The following is a 15600-nucleotide window of genomic DNA, read 5'->3' on the forward strand; positions in this document are numbered from 1 at the left end:
CAAAGATATATATATATATATATATATATATATATATTATATATATACATGCATACATACATACATGCATACATACATACATACATACATACATACATACATACATACATACATACATACAAGCGGTGTGTGTTTTATATATATATATATATAAAACACACACCGCTTGTCTGCACAAACAGCAGTATACAGCACAAACATCATAAGGCCAAATAAAAAAAAATAAATAAATAAAAAATTCGGTGGACAGCATAAGAAGCAGAGTACAACGGCTTAGATTCAGCTGTACTAGTGAGCGTAGTAATTATGTAAGCCTTTGATAATTTATCAAAGCCTTATACAGTGTGATGGAGTTACTTTACACAATTTCACTCATATCTGTTGTCCATTTCAATTAAAAATTCAACTGTTTCATAATCAGTGTACAACTGCATTTTTGGAGATGTGAATTAACTATTTGGATTGTAATTGTGATGTTTCAGCGGAGCGGTGAGTGTGTAATTGTGCACTACTTACGCATTCAGGAGGTCTGCAATACTTTGCCATGCTTTTTCTCTTTGCTTTATCACTGTGGCGGTGTTGCCTTTCTTCTTAATTATGTATTTTACCTCCTTGTATGCCTCCATGAGGATTTGTGCCTCCAACGGGGAAAAGTACGTCGCTCTAGTTGCCATGGTGAATCAGTGAATCTGTGATCGGTTGCGGGTCTATTTGAGTGAGCCGTGAGTGCGCACCTATCCAAGATTGGTTTAACCTGGCTTGATGAATCCGTGTCTGCTCATCCTGGCTTGGTCTTTGTGCAACCAATTAAGCCTGGACACACTTGTTTTGGCTTCATTGAGCTCAGCTCAGTCATTTATCCTGGATGTCTTAATTCTACTTTTGTGCAACGGGCCTCTGCAGTCTAATTTATTTGTGCTGTTGTTTGTAATTTGTTTATTTGTTCTTATTTTATTACTGTTTACTCGTCTTTTTAAATTAAATTTGAAATCAAGCTTCCTTGTGCTTTATGGAAGCTATTGCAACACAATTAGTTAGCAAATATTTGTGAGATAATTGTAATGGTAATTGATCAACGTTTATATAAAAAGCTTAAAAGCTTTATCACATAAAGTGATCTTTTTTGAAGAAATTTTTAATTGCCTAGACTTTCAATAGACGGACAAATAAATTAGTTCTATTAAAAATATCTATTTGACAGTATATAAGCGTTTTTTTCCCTGTGGTATCGAAAATGGTATCGAATATCGATACTTTTTTAGGTATTGTATCGAAGTTAGAAATTCCAGTATCGTGACAACACTAATGATCAGGGAACTTTGCTGTTGTACCATGGGTGCAGTGGTGCAATGATATTACACAGCCCCTGAAAATAGTCCCCAGCATGCTCTCTGTGTAAGCAGGTTGTCACTTTGGTTATGTTGACGGAAGTTAGCCTATTTCCAGGCGCTGCGTAATATCATTGCGCCGCTGCACTCATGGTACGTTCCTTGATTTTCTGTCGGTCTTAGTACACGATGTAACTACAGAAGAGTCAAGTTTTAAACAGTTCTTTCGGACCGTTCGTTTCAATTAACCAGTTAAAAAATAACAATTCAGTGGTTATTTTGCGTCATCGTGTAATGGCTTCACTAGAACGTATTTGTAACAACTTCGTTTTATGGTATGCCACGCTGAAACATTCAAATAAAGCCAAATGTGAACGCATATTGCAGATTTTTACCTATCCCTTAAGTTAATGGGTGTTTGTTGTCATTGTTTCCTTTTGTGATCCTGCATCTTGGACAAGTTCAGTACATTTTGCACCCAAGGCACACAGTACGACAGTACAACTTTAATGGACTGTAAAACAAAGGCAGAATACCGTAACTTCAGGCTGACACAGTAACTTTTAAACAAAAGCTAAACAATAGCAGAGTATCCAAACTCAATTTGAGCGGTCTAAAACAAAGGCAAAGGGCAGTAACTGGTGTTACAGTGTTCTGCTTTGGTTTCTCCTGGGCTTTTGGATGTTACAGTTAAGACAACCCATTATTTTCTCAATAAAACAACGGAATTGACTCTAGATACTTATCCACATGATAAAGGAGGTCTTGAATGTCCCAAAAATATCAATAACTAGTTTTTACTGCCTTTTGTAAGGCAGTCTTAACCATGCAATAAATGCACATCCTTGAATAATATGCTATCCTATTTATTTATTAAATCGCATTTACTGCTGGGCTATGGGTCATTTCAGGGGCATCCATAATTGGGGGCATCCAAGTTATTGAAATGTATCTTCATTTTACAAATAAAGCTTCAGAGAAGGATACTTTCAACATCCTTATATCCTGTGGTCACTCAGGGACTATAGGTTCCTTCAATCTTTTGTTAAAAAATAACAAGAATCGAAAACATTAAAAATCTTACCGACCCCAAATCTATTAATTAGGGCTGTTCTATTCCAAAAGAAATCAGAATCGAACAGCCCCAATTAAAAGATTTGGGGTCGGTAAGATCTTTAATGTAGAAAGAAGTCTCTTCTGCTCACCAAGGCTGCATTTATTTGATGAGACATAGCGTAAAACAGCAAAATTGTGAAATAGCTATTTTATGTTATATTTTAAAATGTAATATATTCATGTGATCAAAGCTGAATTTTCAGCATAATTTCTCCAGTCTTCAGTGCCACATGATCCTTCAGAAATCATTCTGATATGATGCTCAAGAAATCATCTCTGTTTTTGCTGTTTAACATTTTAGATGTGACCATGATGCTTCTTTTTCCAAGATTCTTTGGTGGAAGTAAAAAAGAATAGAATGTATTTGAAATATTTTGTCAATGAATCAATCAATTTAATGCATTGCTAAATAAATGCATTCATTTCTTTTAAAAAACAAACCATATTGACCCCAAACTTTTCTACTGGCCTGCATCATTTTCTGATCCCATTCTTTCTTATAGTTAGCTTGAATGTTCTGTTTATTAAAAATGAAAACAATACAAAACATATTATTTATAAATTCTTACACAGAAGAAAGCATTCTCAGTAAATTAAAGGTAACTTATTTATTAATGCAATCACAAGGACATTTCTAAAATTACAGTAGGCAATGAAAGGTTAAAATGAAAAGATGGTCTTATTTAAAGATGTTTTGATGTATGAAAGAGATGATGTACAGTCATCATGACAAAATAAACCTGGACACTGAGTTTCACTCTACATTTATAATGCGTATTGCACCGCTGCATCAAAAAATTAATAATTGGAAAATAAATAATTGAGTTGAAATGTATGAATATGTTTATTATGTGAGAAGACTGTATACTAAGTTTGTCTCTTAGTAGTAACAATAATATGGTCAAGACCTGGAACTACCTTATATCTGTGCAGAAATAACCAACACTTCAGAATATCTGTCAGCCAATCAGAATCAAGCATCTAGGATGCTTTGCTAACAAAAATATTTGACCAGTCAAACGCATGCATTTTCTGTGAAGCTGCTTTTTTAAACGATATGCATTGTGAAAGCGCTATACAATTACATGCGTGTGTTTCAGTGAGCCATGTAATAAGATTTCGATTTTCTGTCTTTATTTCTCTAGAATATGAGTTGGCCCATAATGCCTTCTTCACCGACCCCAACGATCAGAGCGCCTGGTTCTACTACCGCTGGCTGCTGGGCCGAGGTGAGTGTGTGTGTGTGTGAGTGTGTGAGTGTGTGAGTGTGTGAGTGTGTGAGTGTGTGTGAGTGTGTGAGTGTGTGAGTGTGTGAGTGTGTGTGAGTGTGTGTGTGTGTGTGAGTGTGTGTGTGTGTGTGTGTTTACTGCACATTTGATGTGAAGAGTCTGCTCACCCCTGCTGTGTGTCTGTGTGTGTAGCGGAGCGAGAGGAGATGATCAGTTGTGTGTATGCCAGCCGGGAGGGCGAGAGGGTGTCTGTCGCCTTCTCCAAACCTGTTCAAGTAAGTGACTCCTGCGAGCAATTCAACAGCGCTATTAAACCACCACATGAGTGAATGAGTCTCTCTCTCTCTCTCTCTCTCTCTCTCTCTCTCTCTCTCTCTCTCTCTCTCTCTCTCTCTCTCTCTCTCTCTCTCTCTCTCTCTCTCTCTCTCTCTCTCTCTCTCTCTCAGGCGCTGTCAGAGGGTCTGATGTTGGTGTTGGACGGGCAGCCTCAGCAGGTGGAGTGGAGAAGCGTCCATCCGCGTTTCCGTCACAGTCCTGTCTGGGTATCCTTCACTTCAGTGCCATTCCTGCTTTTAAAGAGGACCTGTTATGCTTTTTTACATCTTCGACTGTCTTTAGTGTGTAATGTTGGTTTTTGAGCAAAGTTACAAAGCACAAAATCACAGCAAAGGGAGCACGTCACAATATTACTCATTTAAATAATTCCCACCCAAGGCATACACAAAATAAAGGGGCGGGTCAGGGGCCTGTACCATGATGGTAGTTTAACAAACTCAGGGTTACAGGATTAGTTTCGAGTTGACAAAACCAAACCAATCGATTCAGGCTTTGTTGGTCCCATGATGCTGATCATCAGCTTTCTCTGTCAACTCAGTCTTTGATCCTGAGTTTAGGAGTTTAGCTGTGACATCAGCAGTGAACAGCCAATCACACGCTGTGGATCAGTGAAACTGAGATTCACTTCTCGCGAGAGAAGCAGCGAGATTCATTTCTCTGTTCTGCAGAATATTACATGATTGAAAATATTAAGAATTTAAACAAATTTACACAGGAAGAAGAAAAGAAAAAAAAAAACTTTAAGAAAAATCTTACTTAGTCAGTGCAATTAAAAGTTATGACGTTAGTTTAGTTGATATATAGAGAGAATTGAACATTTAAACTCACATGTAGTCATTTTTATAGCTTTATTTATTGATTTTAAAGCTTATTTGTATGACCTTTTATATAGGCTGTTTATATTAATTTTAACTATGTGCCTATTAATGATTGATTAACTAAAATTATACACGTGTAATTGATTAAGGGTATAATAATTACTTAAATGATATCTAAGTCAATCAACATTTTTATTATTATAAATAAGCATTGTTAAAAGCCAGACACTTTAGTCTTTAAAAACCATTTGCTATGTAGTGACCTTTCATTTGGAGTAGAAACAGGGGGAGTGACTTCATTGCATCAGAGGCGTGTCACTTTGCTCACAGCTGATTGGTCCAATTTCAGTTTGAGATCTATTATCTAGAACATAACCTGCCCTGGAGCAGGTTAGCTGTGGAGCGTAAGTTACTATGGCGATGAACACTGCTAAAAGCCAAACCACTTTAATGGTACCTAAAACCCAGGATTGGCACAAACTAAGCTTAAACATATCTGGCTAGCCAGCTAAACCGGCTTCATGGTATAGGCCCCTGGTTGAGTTAGTTAGTAGTGTGTTGAAACTCAAGGTTATTGTAAGGGATGGAACATATCCCAAACACACTCAAAGTGCTTGATACGCTGATCCAACTGACCAATCAGAGCACAATGTGCTTTCAGAGGGAGCGGCTTAATAGAGACTGGAACTAAACAGAGCGTTACTGACAGACTGGGAAGAGAGGAGCTGCAACAATGGACAATATGGGACAGATAATGTGTGTTTTTTTTTAACATTCAAGCATTAAAACCTATTTTAGTAGAGCCCAAAAACAAAATCAAGACTCTCCTTGATCAAACTTACTTGTCTGTTGCTTTCTAGTAATCTGAAGACCTTGATTAGCATGTGCATGTGTGTTTGATTTAGACCTCGAGGGCCATAGCTGAGATCACTTTTTCGTTGACTTTCTTTGGTAAAACACAAAAAGAGAAATTTAGAGGAATGTCCCAGATGCTCTTTTCCATATAATACGCTCTTCCTTTGTTTGTGAAGCACTTGAGCTATAGCTTTCATACACAAGCCCTTAACGGTTTCTGTCAGCTGTGTGATCTTCCTCCCGGCTCCATCACTGACATGAGCAATGAACACAACCTGACGGTCCACTGGACGGAGAAACACACACACAGAGACTGTGCTCTCTACACAGGTGAGCGTATGTGTGTGCACGATGGATTGTTTGCAGGAAGTTGAAGAAGAGCATGGTTTTGTATTTATTGAAGAGAGACGGATGAAGATAGACAGAGCGCGCGTGTGTGAACATCTCTGTCATGTTTTAGGCTCTGCTGAAAGCTGGTGCAGAGACTCTGCCACTGATCAGGAACTTTTCAGGTACTGCTGTGTGTTTGTGTGTTTCTAACCTTCATCCCTCACTCGCATCCTGTAACAAACCCTTTCCTCTCAGGTCAAAATGACCCAAAGCCCTAAAATTATTTTTTTTTTTTAATCCAGAAAGCTTATATGATTTAATTATATTTTTATGCAGTTTTTTGGAGATTTATTTATTATGTTTTATTTGATTTACCTTGTAAATGACTAGTTTTTATCAATAAATAATGTAATTAAAACACACTCTTCACATTCTTTGACTCTAATACATGCAATAACCAGCTCAAAATATCTCACATGGGGTCAATTTGGGTGTCTCTGCCGACCTCTTGTGGAAAACAAATAATATAGGATGATATTTCCCGACTCTTGCCACTAGATGGCCTTATAGCTCTACATGGAGCGGATGAGCTGTTCCGCTGGGTCCTAAAGTCAGTATTTCATTGTGCATTCAGATACACATTTGGACATTATAAAATTATTATTTGGTCATGTATTTTTAGTTAGAATTTTGAGCATTTTTAGGTTTTACTTTGTGTACTGAAGGGGGTAATTCCTAAGGGGTCAAGAGGGAAGGATTTGTTACTTTTTAAACTCCTCGAATCCAGTCAATTTGTGTGTGTGTGTGTGTGTATTCTTGGTACAAAAGTCCAAGGGTCTTGGACCACTCCAATGAACACTCATTTTTTAAAAATGAGTTTCGGGTCAAAATGACCCAAGGGAAGGATGTTAATTATTATAATTTTTTTGCCAACTAAACCCTTCATCTCCCAGATCTGAAGGTGAAAAGCTAGCTTCATAAGATTAAAATTGTGTGTGTTTTATTTTAGTGTTTAATTCAAACTTAATTAAAACATTCTGTATTTATCAAAACACAGGAAAACCAAACACTGCAAATCTGCAATAATTAAATATTATAACACTAATCTTACACGTTTAACAGCTCCAATGTCCTTCTCATTCGTGTTTTGCTCATGGGTCAATTTTTTGTTGAGCTTTGATAAAGTTACAAGTAATTTGTTTTTGGAACATGACGCATAACGTGACACAACTAACTGGCAGAAATCCCTGAGAAATCACAGCCCAGTGCTCTGTCAGCCGCCCTCTGCCTCTCAATCATTTGACAGATTCAGGTTTGCTGACATGTCTTTAGGATGGGATTTCGTTTTCAGTTAGAATGAAACTGTTATAATGTGTGTGTTTATTACACATCAACTGCCTCTCTTTATTTAATTACAGTGTGAGTGAGTGTGTGTGTGTGTGAGTGTGTGTGAGTGTGTGTGAGTGTGTGTGAGTGTGTGTGAGTGTGTGTGAGTGTTTCAGGTAAAAGGTACGTTATGAGGACCAAATGTCCTGAATTTTTATGGGGACACATTTTGGATCCCTATGAGGAAAACCACTTATAAATCATAAGAAATTATGTTTTTTGAAAATGTAAAAATGCAGAAAGTTTTCTGTGATGGGCAGGTTTAGGGGTAGGGTATAGAATATACAGTTTGTACAGTATAAAAGTCAGTATGTCTATGGAAAGTCCCCATAAAACACAAAAACCCAACACGTGTGTGTGTGTGTGTGTTGCAGGAGTGAGCTGTCGGTGGAGAAAGGTTCAGTGCTACAGGCTGAGCTTCAGTCCTGCAATCAGCTGCTGGAGCTCGAACCTCAGAACAAATGTAAGTTTGTGTGTGTGTGTGTGTGTGTGTCACATGGGTGTGTGTTGTACATGCATTCTTCACATTGCATTTGTATTTCCTGGATGTTCTTTGACAAAAGGATTGTGTGTGTTTCAGGGTGTCTGCTGACAATCATCCTCCTCATGAGAGCTCTGGATCCTCTAGGCCACGAGAAAGAGACTTTGGCACACTTTCAAACCCTCAGAGTGAGAACACACTGCACCCTCAACAATAAGACATGCTTTGTCAACAGGAAATAATGAGGAACAAACAATACATAATTTATGCAATTATTTACATTAGCTTCCTGGAAACAAGCAATGCCGTTTAAAATCTCAGGACCTGGTTTATACTCCACTAATGTGTCCGTCATGAGCCTGTGGTAGAAATTATGTGCAGAGTTGAACACTTTTTGTGTTAGAAGGGTACAACAGGGCTAAAGGCACACCTTAAGAGAAATGTGCTTTTCACATCTCCCATAGTGTATGATTGCAGAAAAAATATATGTTTGTATTGAACATTGATGGAGCAACAGATTTTGTGTGAAAATTATTCATAAAAGTGGTTTATTTTGTTTAAAAATCTGGCGAGGATGCCTTTTGACCCAAATACCATACTTTTACATATTCTTCAGTTATTGAACACAACTGAAAATCATTAGAAGACATTTGTCTCAAAATATATTCAATAACTTCAGTGATTCTCATTTGCTTCCTAAAGGATTAATTCACTTCAAAATGAAAATTTCCTGATGATTTTCTCATCCAAGATGTTCATGTCTTTCTTTCTTCAGTCGAAAAGAACTTAAGTTTTTTGAGGAAAACATTCCAGGATTGAACTTCATTTGCACAACCAATGGGTTGAAGGTCCAAATCAATGAAGTTTCGAAGGGCTTCAGAGGCTCTGCACGATCCCAGATGAGGAATAGGGTCTTATCTAGCCAAACCATTGGTCATATTCAAAAAACATAAACATATACTTTTTCACCACAAATGCTAACAGACCCAGTGTTAAAACGAATGTGCAAAAGACTAAATCAAACACCCTTTACACAAATAAAGGTAAAACAACAATGTCAGATGATTTTATAGTTGGAGGAGAACATGAGATGAAGTTTTCGGCACTGGGTCGGTAGTTCCACCTACATCACGGGTGTGACCTTTCCGACGTGATGACGTCATGAAGAAGCACAACACCGAAGTCGAGCATTTGTGATAAAAAAGTATATAAATTTTAAGTTTTTTCTTGAAAATGACTGATTGTTTCGCTAGATAAGACCCTATTCCTCGTCTGGGATCGCGTTGAGCCATTCGAAGCCCTTTGAAACTGCATTGATTTGGACCTTCAACCCGTGGGTTGCAATTGAAGTCCATTATGTGGAGAAAGATCCTGGAATGTTTCCCTCAAAAACGTAATTTCTTTTCGACTGTAGAAAGAAAGACATGAACATCATGGATGAGATGGTGGTTAGGAAATTGTCATTTTGAAGTGAACGAATCCTTTAAACCTGCAACATAAAAAAAAAAAAACATCAAATATTAGATCAAATTAGCGTGCTGTCCACGATCACATCGAGAATCAGCCACGTTTATCATCGAAAGCGGATGTTTGGTAAAGTGCTACGGTAAGTTGTGTCATCTAGTGGTTTAGAGGAAAATTTAAATCAAAGGTGCATTTTTGCCACGGGACGCCCTTAGCCCCGTTGTACCCTAATCGTGATGTCTGCCTTTTTAAGCCGTGAACTTGGTCTTTTTCTGGCTCTCACAGGAAGTGGACCCCATGCGCTCTTCCTACTACAGTGACCTGTGCAGCAAGTTTCTAATCGAAAACACCATTCTGAAAATGGAGTATGCAGAGGTGCGAGTGTTTAGCCTTTCCAATAAGGTAAGAGAGGCCAACCCTGAACTAAAATTGTTATAGTTTAGTTATAGTTTTTATTTTTTTTATTTTTAATTAGACTTTCAATTGAAGCTTTCGGACCCACTTTATATTAGGTGGCCTTAACTACTATGTACTAACATTTAAATTAATAATTTGATACAATGCACTTATTGTGGACATACTTGTTCTTACATTGTACTTAAAAAATACCATCATGTAATTACATCTGTAATTAATTTCTGTAGTTACATTTATAATTACTCTGTTGACACTTACACCTAACCCTACCCTTAAACTTACCCATACCACCACACCTGTCCCTAACTTTACCCTTAAACTTACCCATACCACCACACCTGTCCCTAACTTTACCCTTAAACTCACCCATACCACCACACCTGTCCTTAACTTTACCCTTAAACTCACCCATACCACCACACCTGTCCCTAACTTTACCCTTAAACTTACCCATACCACCACACCTGTCCTTAACTTTACCCTTAAACTCACCCATACCACCACACCTGTCCTTAACTTTACCCTTAAACTCACCCATACCACCACACCTGACCCTAACTTTACCCTTAAACTCACCCATACCACCACACCTGTCCTTAACTTTACCCTTAAACTCACCCATACCACCACACCTGTCCCTAACTTTACCCTTAAACTCACCCATACCACCACACCTGTCCCTAACTTTACCCTTAAACTCACCCATACCACCACACCTGTCCCTAACTTTACCCTTAAACTCACCCATACCACCACACCTGTCCTTAACTTTACCCTTAAACTCACCCATACCACCACACCTGTCCTTAACTTTACCCTTAAACTCACCCATACCACCACACCTGTCCTTAACTTTACCCTTAAACTCACCCATACCACCACACCTGTCCCTAACTTTACCCTTAAACTCACCCATACCACCACACCTGTCCCTAACTTTACCCTTAAACTCACCCATACCACCACACCTGTCCCTAACTTTACCCTTAAACTCACCCATACCACCACACCTGTCCTTAACTTTACCCTTAAACTCACCCATACCACCACACCTGTCCTTAACTTTACCCTTAAACTCACCCATACCACCACACCTGTCCTTAACTTTACCCTTAAACTCACCCATACCACCACACCTGTCCTTAACTTTACCCTTAAACTCACCCATACCACCACACCTGTCCCTAACTTTACCCTTAAACTCACCCATACCACCACACCTGTCCCTAACTTTACCCTTAAACTCACCCATACCACCACACCTGTCCCTAACTTTACCCTTAAACTCACCCATACCACCACACCTGTCCTTAACTTTACCCTTAAACTCACCCATACCACCACACCTGTCCTTAACTTTACCCTTAAACTCACCCATACCACCACACCTGTCCTTAACTTTACCCTTAAACTCACCCATACCACCACACCTGTCCTTAACTTTACCCTTAAACTCACCCATACCACCACACCTGTCCCTAACTTTACCCTTAAACTCACCCATACCACCACACCTGTCCCTAACTTTACCCTTAAACTCACCCACACCACCACACCTGTCCCTAACTTTACCCTTAAACTTACCCATACCACCACACCTGTCCCTAACTTTACCCTTAAACTCACCCATACCACCACACCTGTCCCTAACTTTACCCTTAAACTTACCCACACCACCACACCTGTCCCTAACTTTACCCTTAAACTCACCCATACCACCACACCTGTCCCTAACTTTACCCTTAAACTCACCCATACCACCACACCTGTCCTTAACTTTACCCTTAAACTCACCCATACCACCACACCTGTCCCTAACTTTACCCTTAAACTCACCCATACCACCACACCTGTCCCTAACTCTATCCTTAAACTCACCCATACCACCACACCTGTCCTTAACTTTACCCTTAAACTCACCCATACCACCACACCTGTCCCTAACTTTACCCTTAAACTCACCCATACCACCACACCTGTCCCTAACTTTACCCTTAAACTTACCCATACCACCACACCTGTCCCTAACTTTACCCTTAAACTCACCCATACCACCACACCTGTCCCTTACTTTACCCTTAAACTCACCCATACCACCACACCTGTCCTTAACTTTACCCTTAAACTCACCCATACCACCACACCTGTCCCTAACTTTACCCTTAAACTCACCCATACCACCACACCTGTCCCTAACTTTACCCTTAAACTCACCCATACCACCACACCTGTCCCTAACTTTACCCTTAAACTCACCCATACCACCACACCTGTCCTTAACTTTACCCTTAAACTCACCCATACCACCACACCTGTCCCTAACTTTACCCTTAAACTCACCCATACCACCACACCTGTCCCTAACTTTACCCTTAAACTCACCCATACCACCACACCTGTCCCTAACTTTACCCTTAAACTTACCCATACCACCACACCTGTCCTTAACTTTACCCTTAAACTCACCCATACCACCACACCTGTCCTTAACTTTACCCTTAAACTCACCCATACCACCACACCTGTCCTTAACTTTACCCTTAAACTCACCCATACCACCACACCTGTCCTTAACTTTACCCTTAAACTCACCCATACCACCACACCTGTCCCTAACTTTACCCTTAAACTCACCCATACCACCACACCTGTCCCTAACTTTACCCTTAAACTCACCCATACCACCACACCTGTCCCTAACTTTACCCTTAAACTCACCCATACCACCACACCTGTCCTTAACTTTACCCTTAAACTCACCCATACCACCACACCTGTCCTTAACTTTACCCTTAAACTCACCCATACCACCACACCTGTCCTTAACTTTACCCTTAAACTCACCCATACCACCACACCTGTCCTTAACTTTACCCTTAAACTCACCCATACCACCACACCTGTCCCTAACTTTACCCTTAAACTCACCCATACCACCACACCTGTCCCTAACTTTACCCTTAAACTCACCCACACCACCACACCTGTCCCTAACTTTACCCTTAAACTTACCCATACCACCACACCTGTCCCTAACTTTACCCTTAAACTCACCCATACCACCACACCTGTCCCTAACTTTACCCTTAAACTTACCCACACCACCACACCTGTCCCTAACTTTACCCTTAAACTCACCCATACCACCACACCTGTCCCTAACTTTACCCTTAAACTCACCCATACCACCACACCTGTCCTTAACTTTACCCTTAAACTCACCCATACCACCACACCTGTCCCTAACTTTACCCTTAAACTCACCCATACCACCACACCTGTCCCTAACTCTATCCTTAAACTCACCCATACCACCACACCTGTCCTTAACTTTACCCTTAAACTCACCCATACCACCACACCTGTCCCTAACTTTACCCTTAAACTCACCCATACCACCACACCTGTCCCTAACTTTACCCTTAAACTTACCCATACCACCACACCTGTCCCTAACTTTACCCTTAAACTCACCCATACCACCACACCTGTCCCTTACTTTACCCTTAAACTCACCCATACCACCACACCTGTCCTTAACTTTACCCTTAAACTCACCCATACCACCACACCTGTCCCTAACTTTACCCTTAAACTCACCCATACCACCACACCTGTCCCTAACTTTACCCTTAAACTCACCCATACCACCACACCTGTCCCTAACTTTACCCTTAAACTCACCCATACCACCACACCTGTCCTTAACTTTACCCTTAAACTCACCCATACCACCACACCTGTCCCTAACTTTACCCTTAAACTCACCCATACCACCACACCTGTCCCTAACTTTACCCTTAAACTCACCCATACCACCACACCTGTCCTTAACTTTACCCTTAAACTCACCCATACCACCACACCTGTCCCTAACTTTACCCTTAAACTCACCCATACCACCACACCTGTCCCTAACTTTACCCTTAAACTCACCCATACCACCACACCTGTCCCTAACTTTACCCTTAAACTCACCCATACCACCACACCTGTGCCTAACTTTACCCTTAAACTCACCCATACCACCACACCTGTGCCTAACTTTACCCTTAAACTCACCCATACCACCACACCTGTCCCTAACTTTACCCTTAAACTCACCCATACCACCACACCTGTGCCTAACTTTACCCTTAAACTCACCCATACCACCACACCTGTGCCTAACTTTACCCTTAAACTCACCCATACCACCACACCTGTCCCTAACTTTACCCTTAAACTCACCCATACCACCACACCTGTGCCTAACTTTACCCTTAAACTCACCCATACCACCACACCTGTGCCTAACTTTACCCTTAAACTCACCCATACCACCACACCTGTGCCTAACTTTACCCTTAAACTCACCCATACCACCACACCTGTCCCTAACTCAGGGTTTTTCCTGGGTCAAAAATGGTCTTCGGTGGTGGCTGACAGACATGGTCATCCATACACACACACGCACGCACAGTAAAGAAGTACCCTACCCACGTGATCTGCAAGCGCAATACTGACAATATATTTTAAATAAATTCAAAGAAAGTTTGTAACTTTTGCTAATCTTATTTTGATCCCACATGAAAAAATACTGTAGTATATTATAGTAAAAATACTCTAGTAAATACTATAGTGTTTTTGAACCGTACTATAGTAAATATACTACAGTAAATTAACAAAGTGTAGTAAATACTATAATATACTATAATATAGTATTTTTTCATGTGGGATACCTTGATGTTTGTTTTTGTTCCTCATTTTTACACTATTTATTTATTTTTACACTGATAATTGTTTTGGTATATAATCATATCAATATTAAAAAATGAACAAATAGCCTAATTTTCTGCCATATATAATTTCATAAAATGATCAGCTAGCTAATAACAACTTTGTTCTGGGTTCACCTCACTCCAGTCTAAACTAAGTGATTTATAGGCTATTTATTTTGCTACACATTATGAACATAAATAAGCTGAAAGACTGTGAATAATTACAACTAACTCTTACACCCACTCTTGATAAATTGTGTAAGCACACTTGTCCTCTTCAGATGTGTTCTGGGTAAACGATTCAACTGATTCGTTAGTTCAGTGTTGGACAGATCAGTTGTTCTAACCAGTCGTTAAAATGATTCGGTTCAAAGGAGTCATTAGGTGGCGAATCGGACATTAGCAGACGCGCTGTGTGAATCCCGTCTGTTAGAACATCGCGAAAGATTTGTCAACACACAGAAAACGCTTCATAACCGGATAGGATTTGTTTCCCGTTTATTTAAAGTATGCTTTATGTCAGCTGGTCAGAGAATCAGTCAATGTTTTTTGAGCGCATTTCACACCCAGCGGTAATTAAAGGAAAATATCGTCTGATAGCGCCACGTGCAACATGGATTCGGTCTTCCGACCTTTTGATTTTGATTAACGTAATATGTGAAATATTAGAAAGCTAAGAATGCTTATTTTGAAGACAGAGAGAGCGCGAGCGGGGGAGGAGCTCACTGATCGTTCTCTCTGTCACTCACCTACAAGCGCAGCATCTATTCTACATCATTCATAAATCACAATAACTCATCAAATAAAGCTTTGGCGGGACAAAAAATTGTTTTGGCGGCCGCCAAAAAAATTTCAATGTAGGAAAAACCCTGCTAACTTTACCCTTAAACTCACCCATACCACCACACCTGTCCCTAACTTAACCTCAAACTTACCCATACCACCACACCTGTCCTTAACTTTACCCTTAAACTCACCCACACCACCACACCTGTCCTTAACTTTACCCTTAAACTCACCCACACCACCACACCTGTCCTTAACTTTACCCTTAAACTCACCCACACCACCACACCTGTC

General features: G+C 39.9%; 1 protein-coding gene across 2 annotated transcripts in view; it reads left to right on the forward strand.

The window, feature by feature from the left end:
* The window catches only part of rabggta (Rab geranylgeranyltransferase subunit alpha), a 36068-nt gene that overhangs the window by 8330 nt on the left and 12138 nt on the right, over window positions 1–15600 (forward strand). For both annotated transcript variants that reach the window (XM_079803007.1, XM_079803008.1), the window contains exons 7-14: window positions 3590–3673; window positions 3866–3948; window positions 4120–4215; window positions 5907–6012; window positions 6143–6194; window positions 7773–7861; window positions 7979–8067; window positions 9629–9745. In XM_079803007.1, coding sequence (XP_079659133.1) covers window positions 3590–3673; window positions 3866–3948; window positions 4120–4215; window positions 5907–6012; window positions 6143–6194; window positions 7773–7861; window positions 7979–8067; window positions 9629–9745 — 716 coding nt within the window. The remainder of the gene's footprint in view (window positions 1–3589; window positions 3674–3865; window positions 3949–4119; window positions 4216–5906; window positions 6013–6142; window positions 6195–7772; window positions 7862–7978; window positions 8068–9628; window positions 9746–15600) is intronic.

Source organism: Gobio gobio (assembly GCF_949357685.1).
Source record: "Gobio gobio genome assembly, chromosome: 21".
Lineage (NCBI taxonomy): Eukaryota > Metazoa > Chordata > Actinopteri > Cypriniformes > Gobionidae > Gobio > Gobio gobio.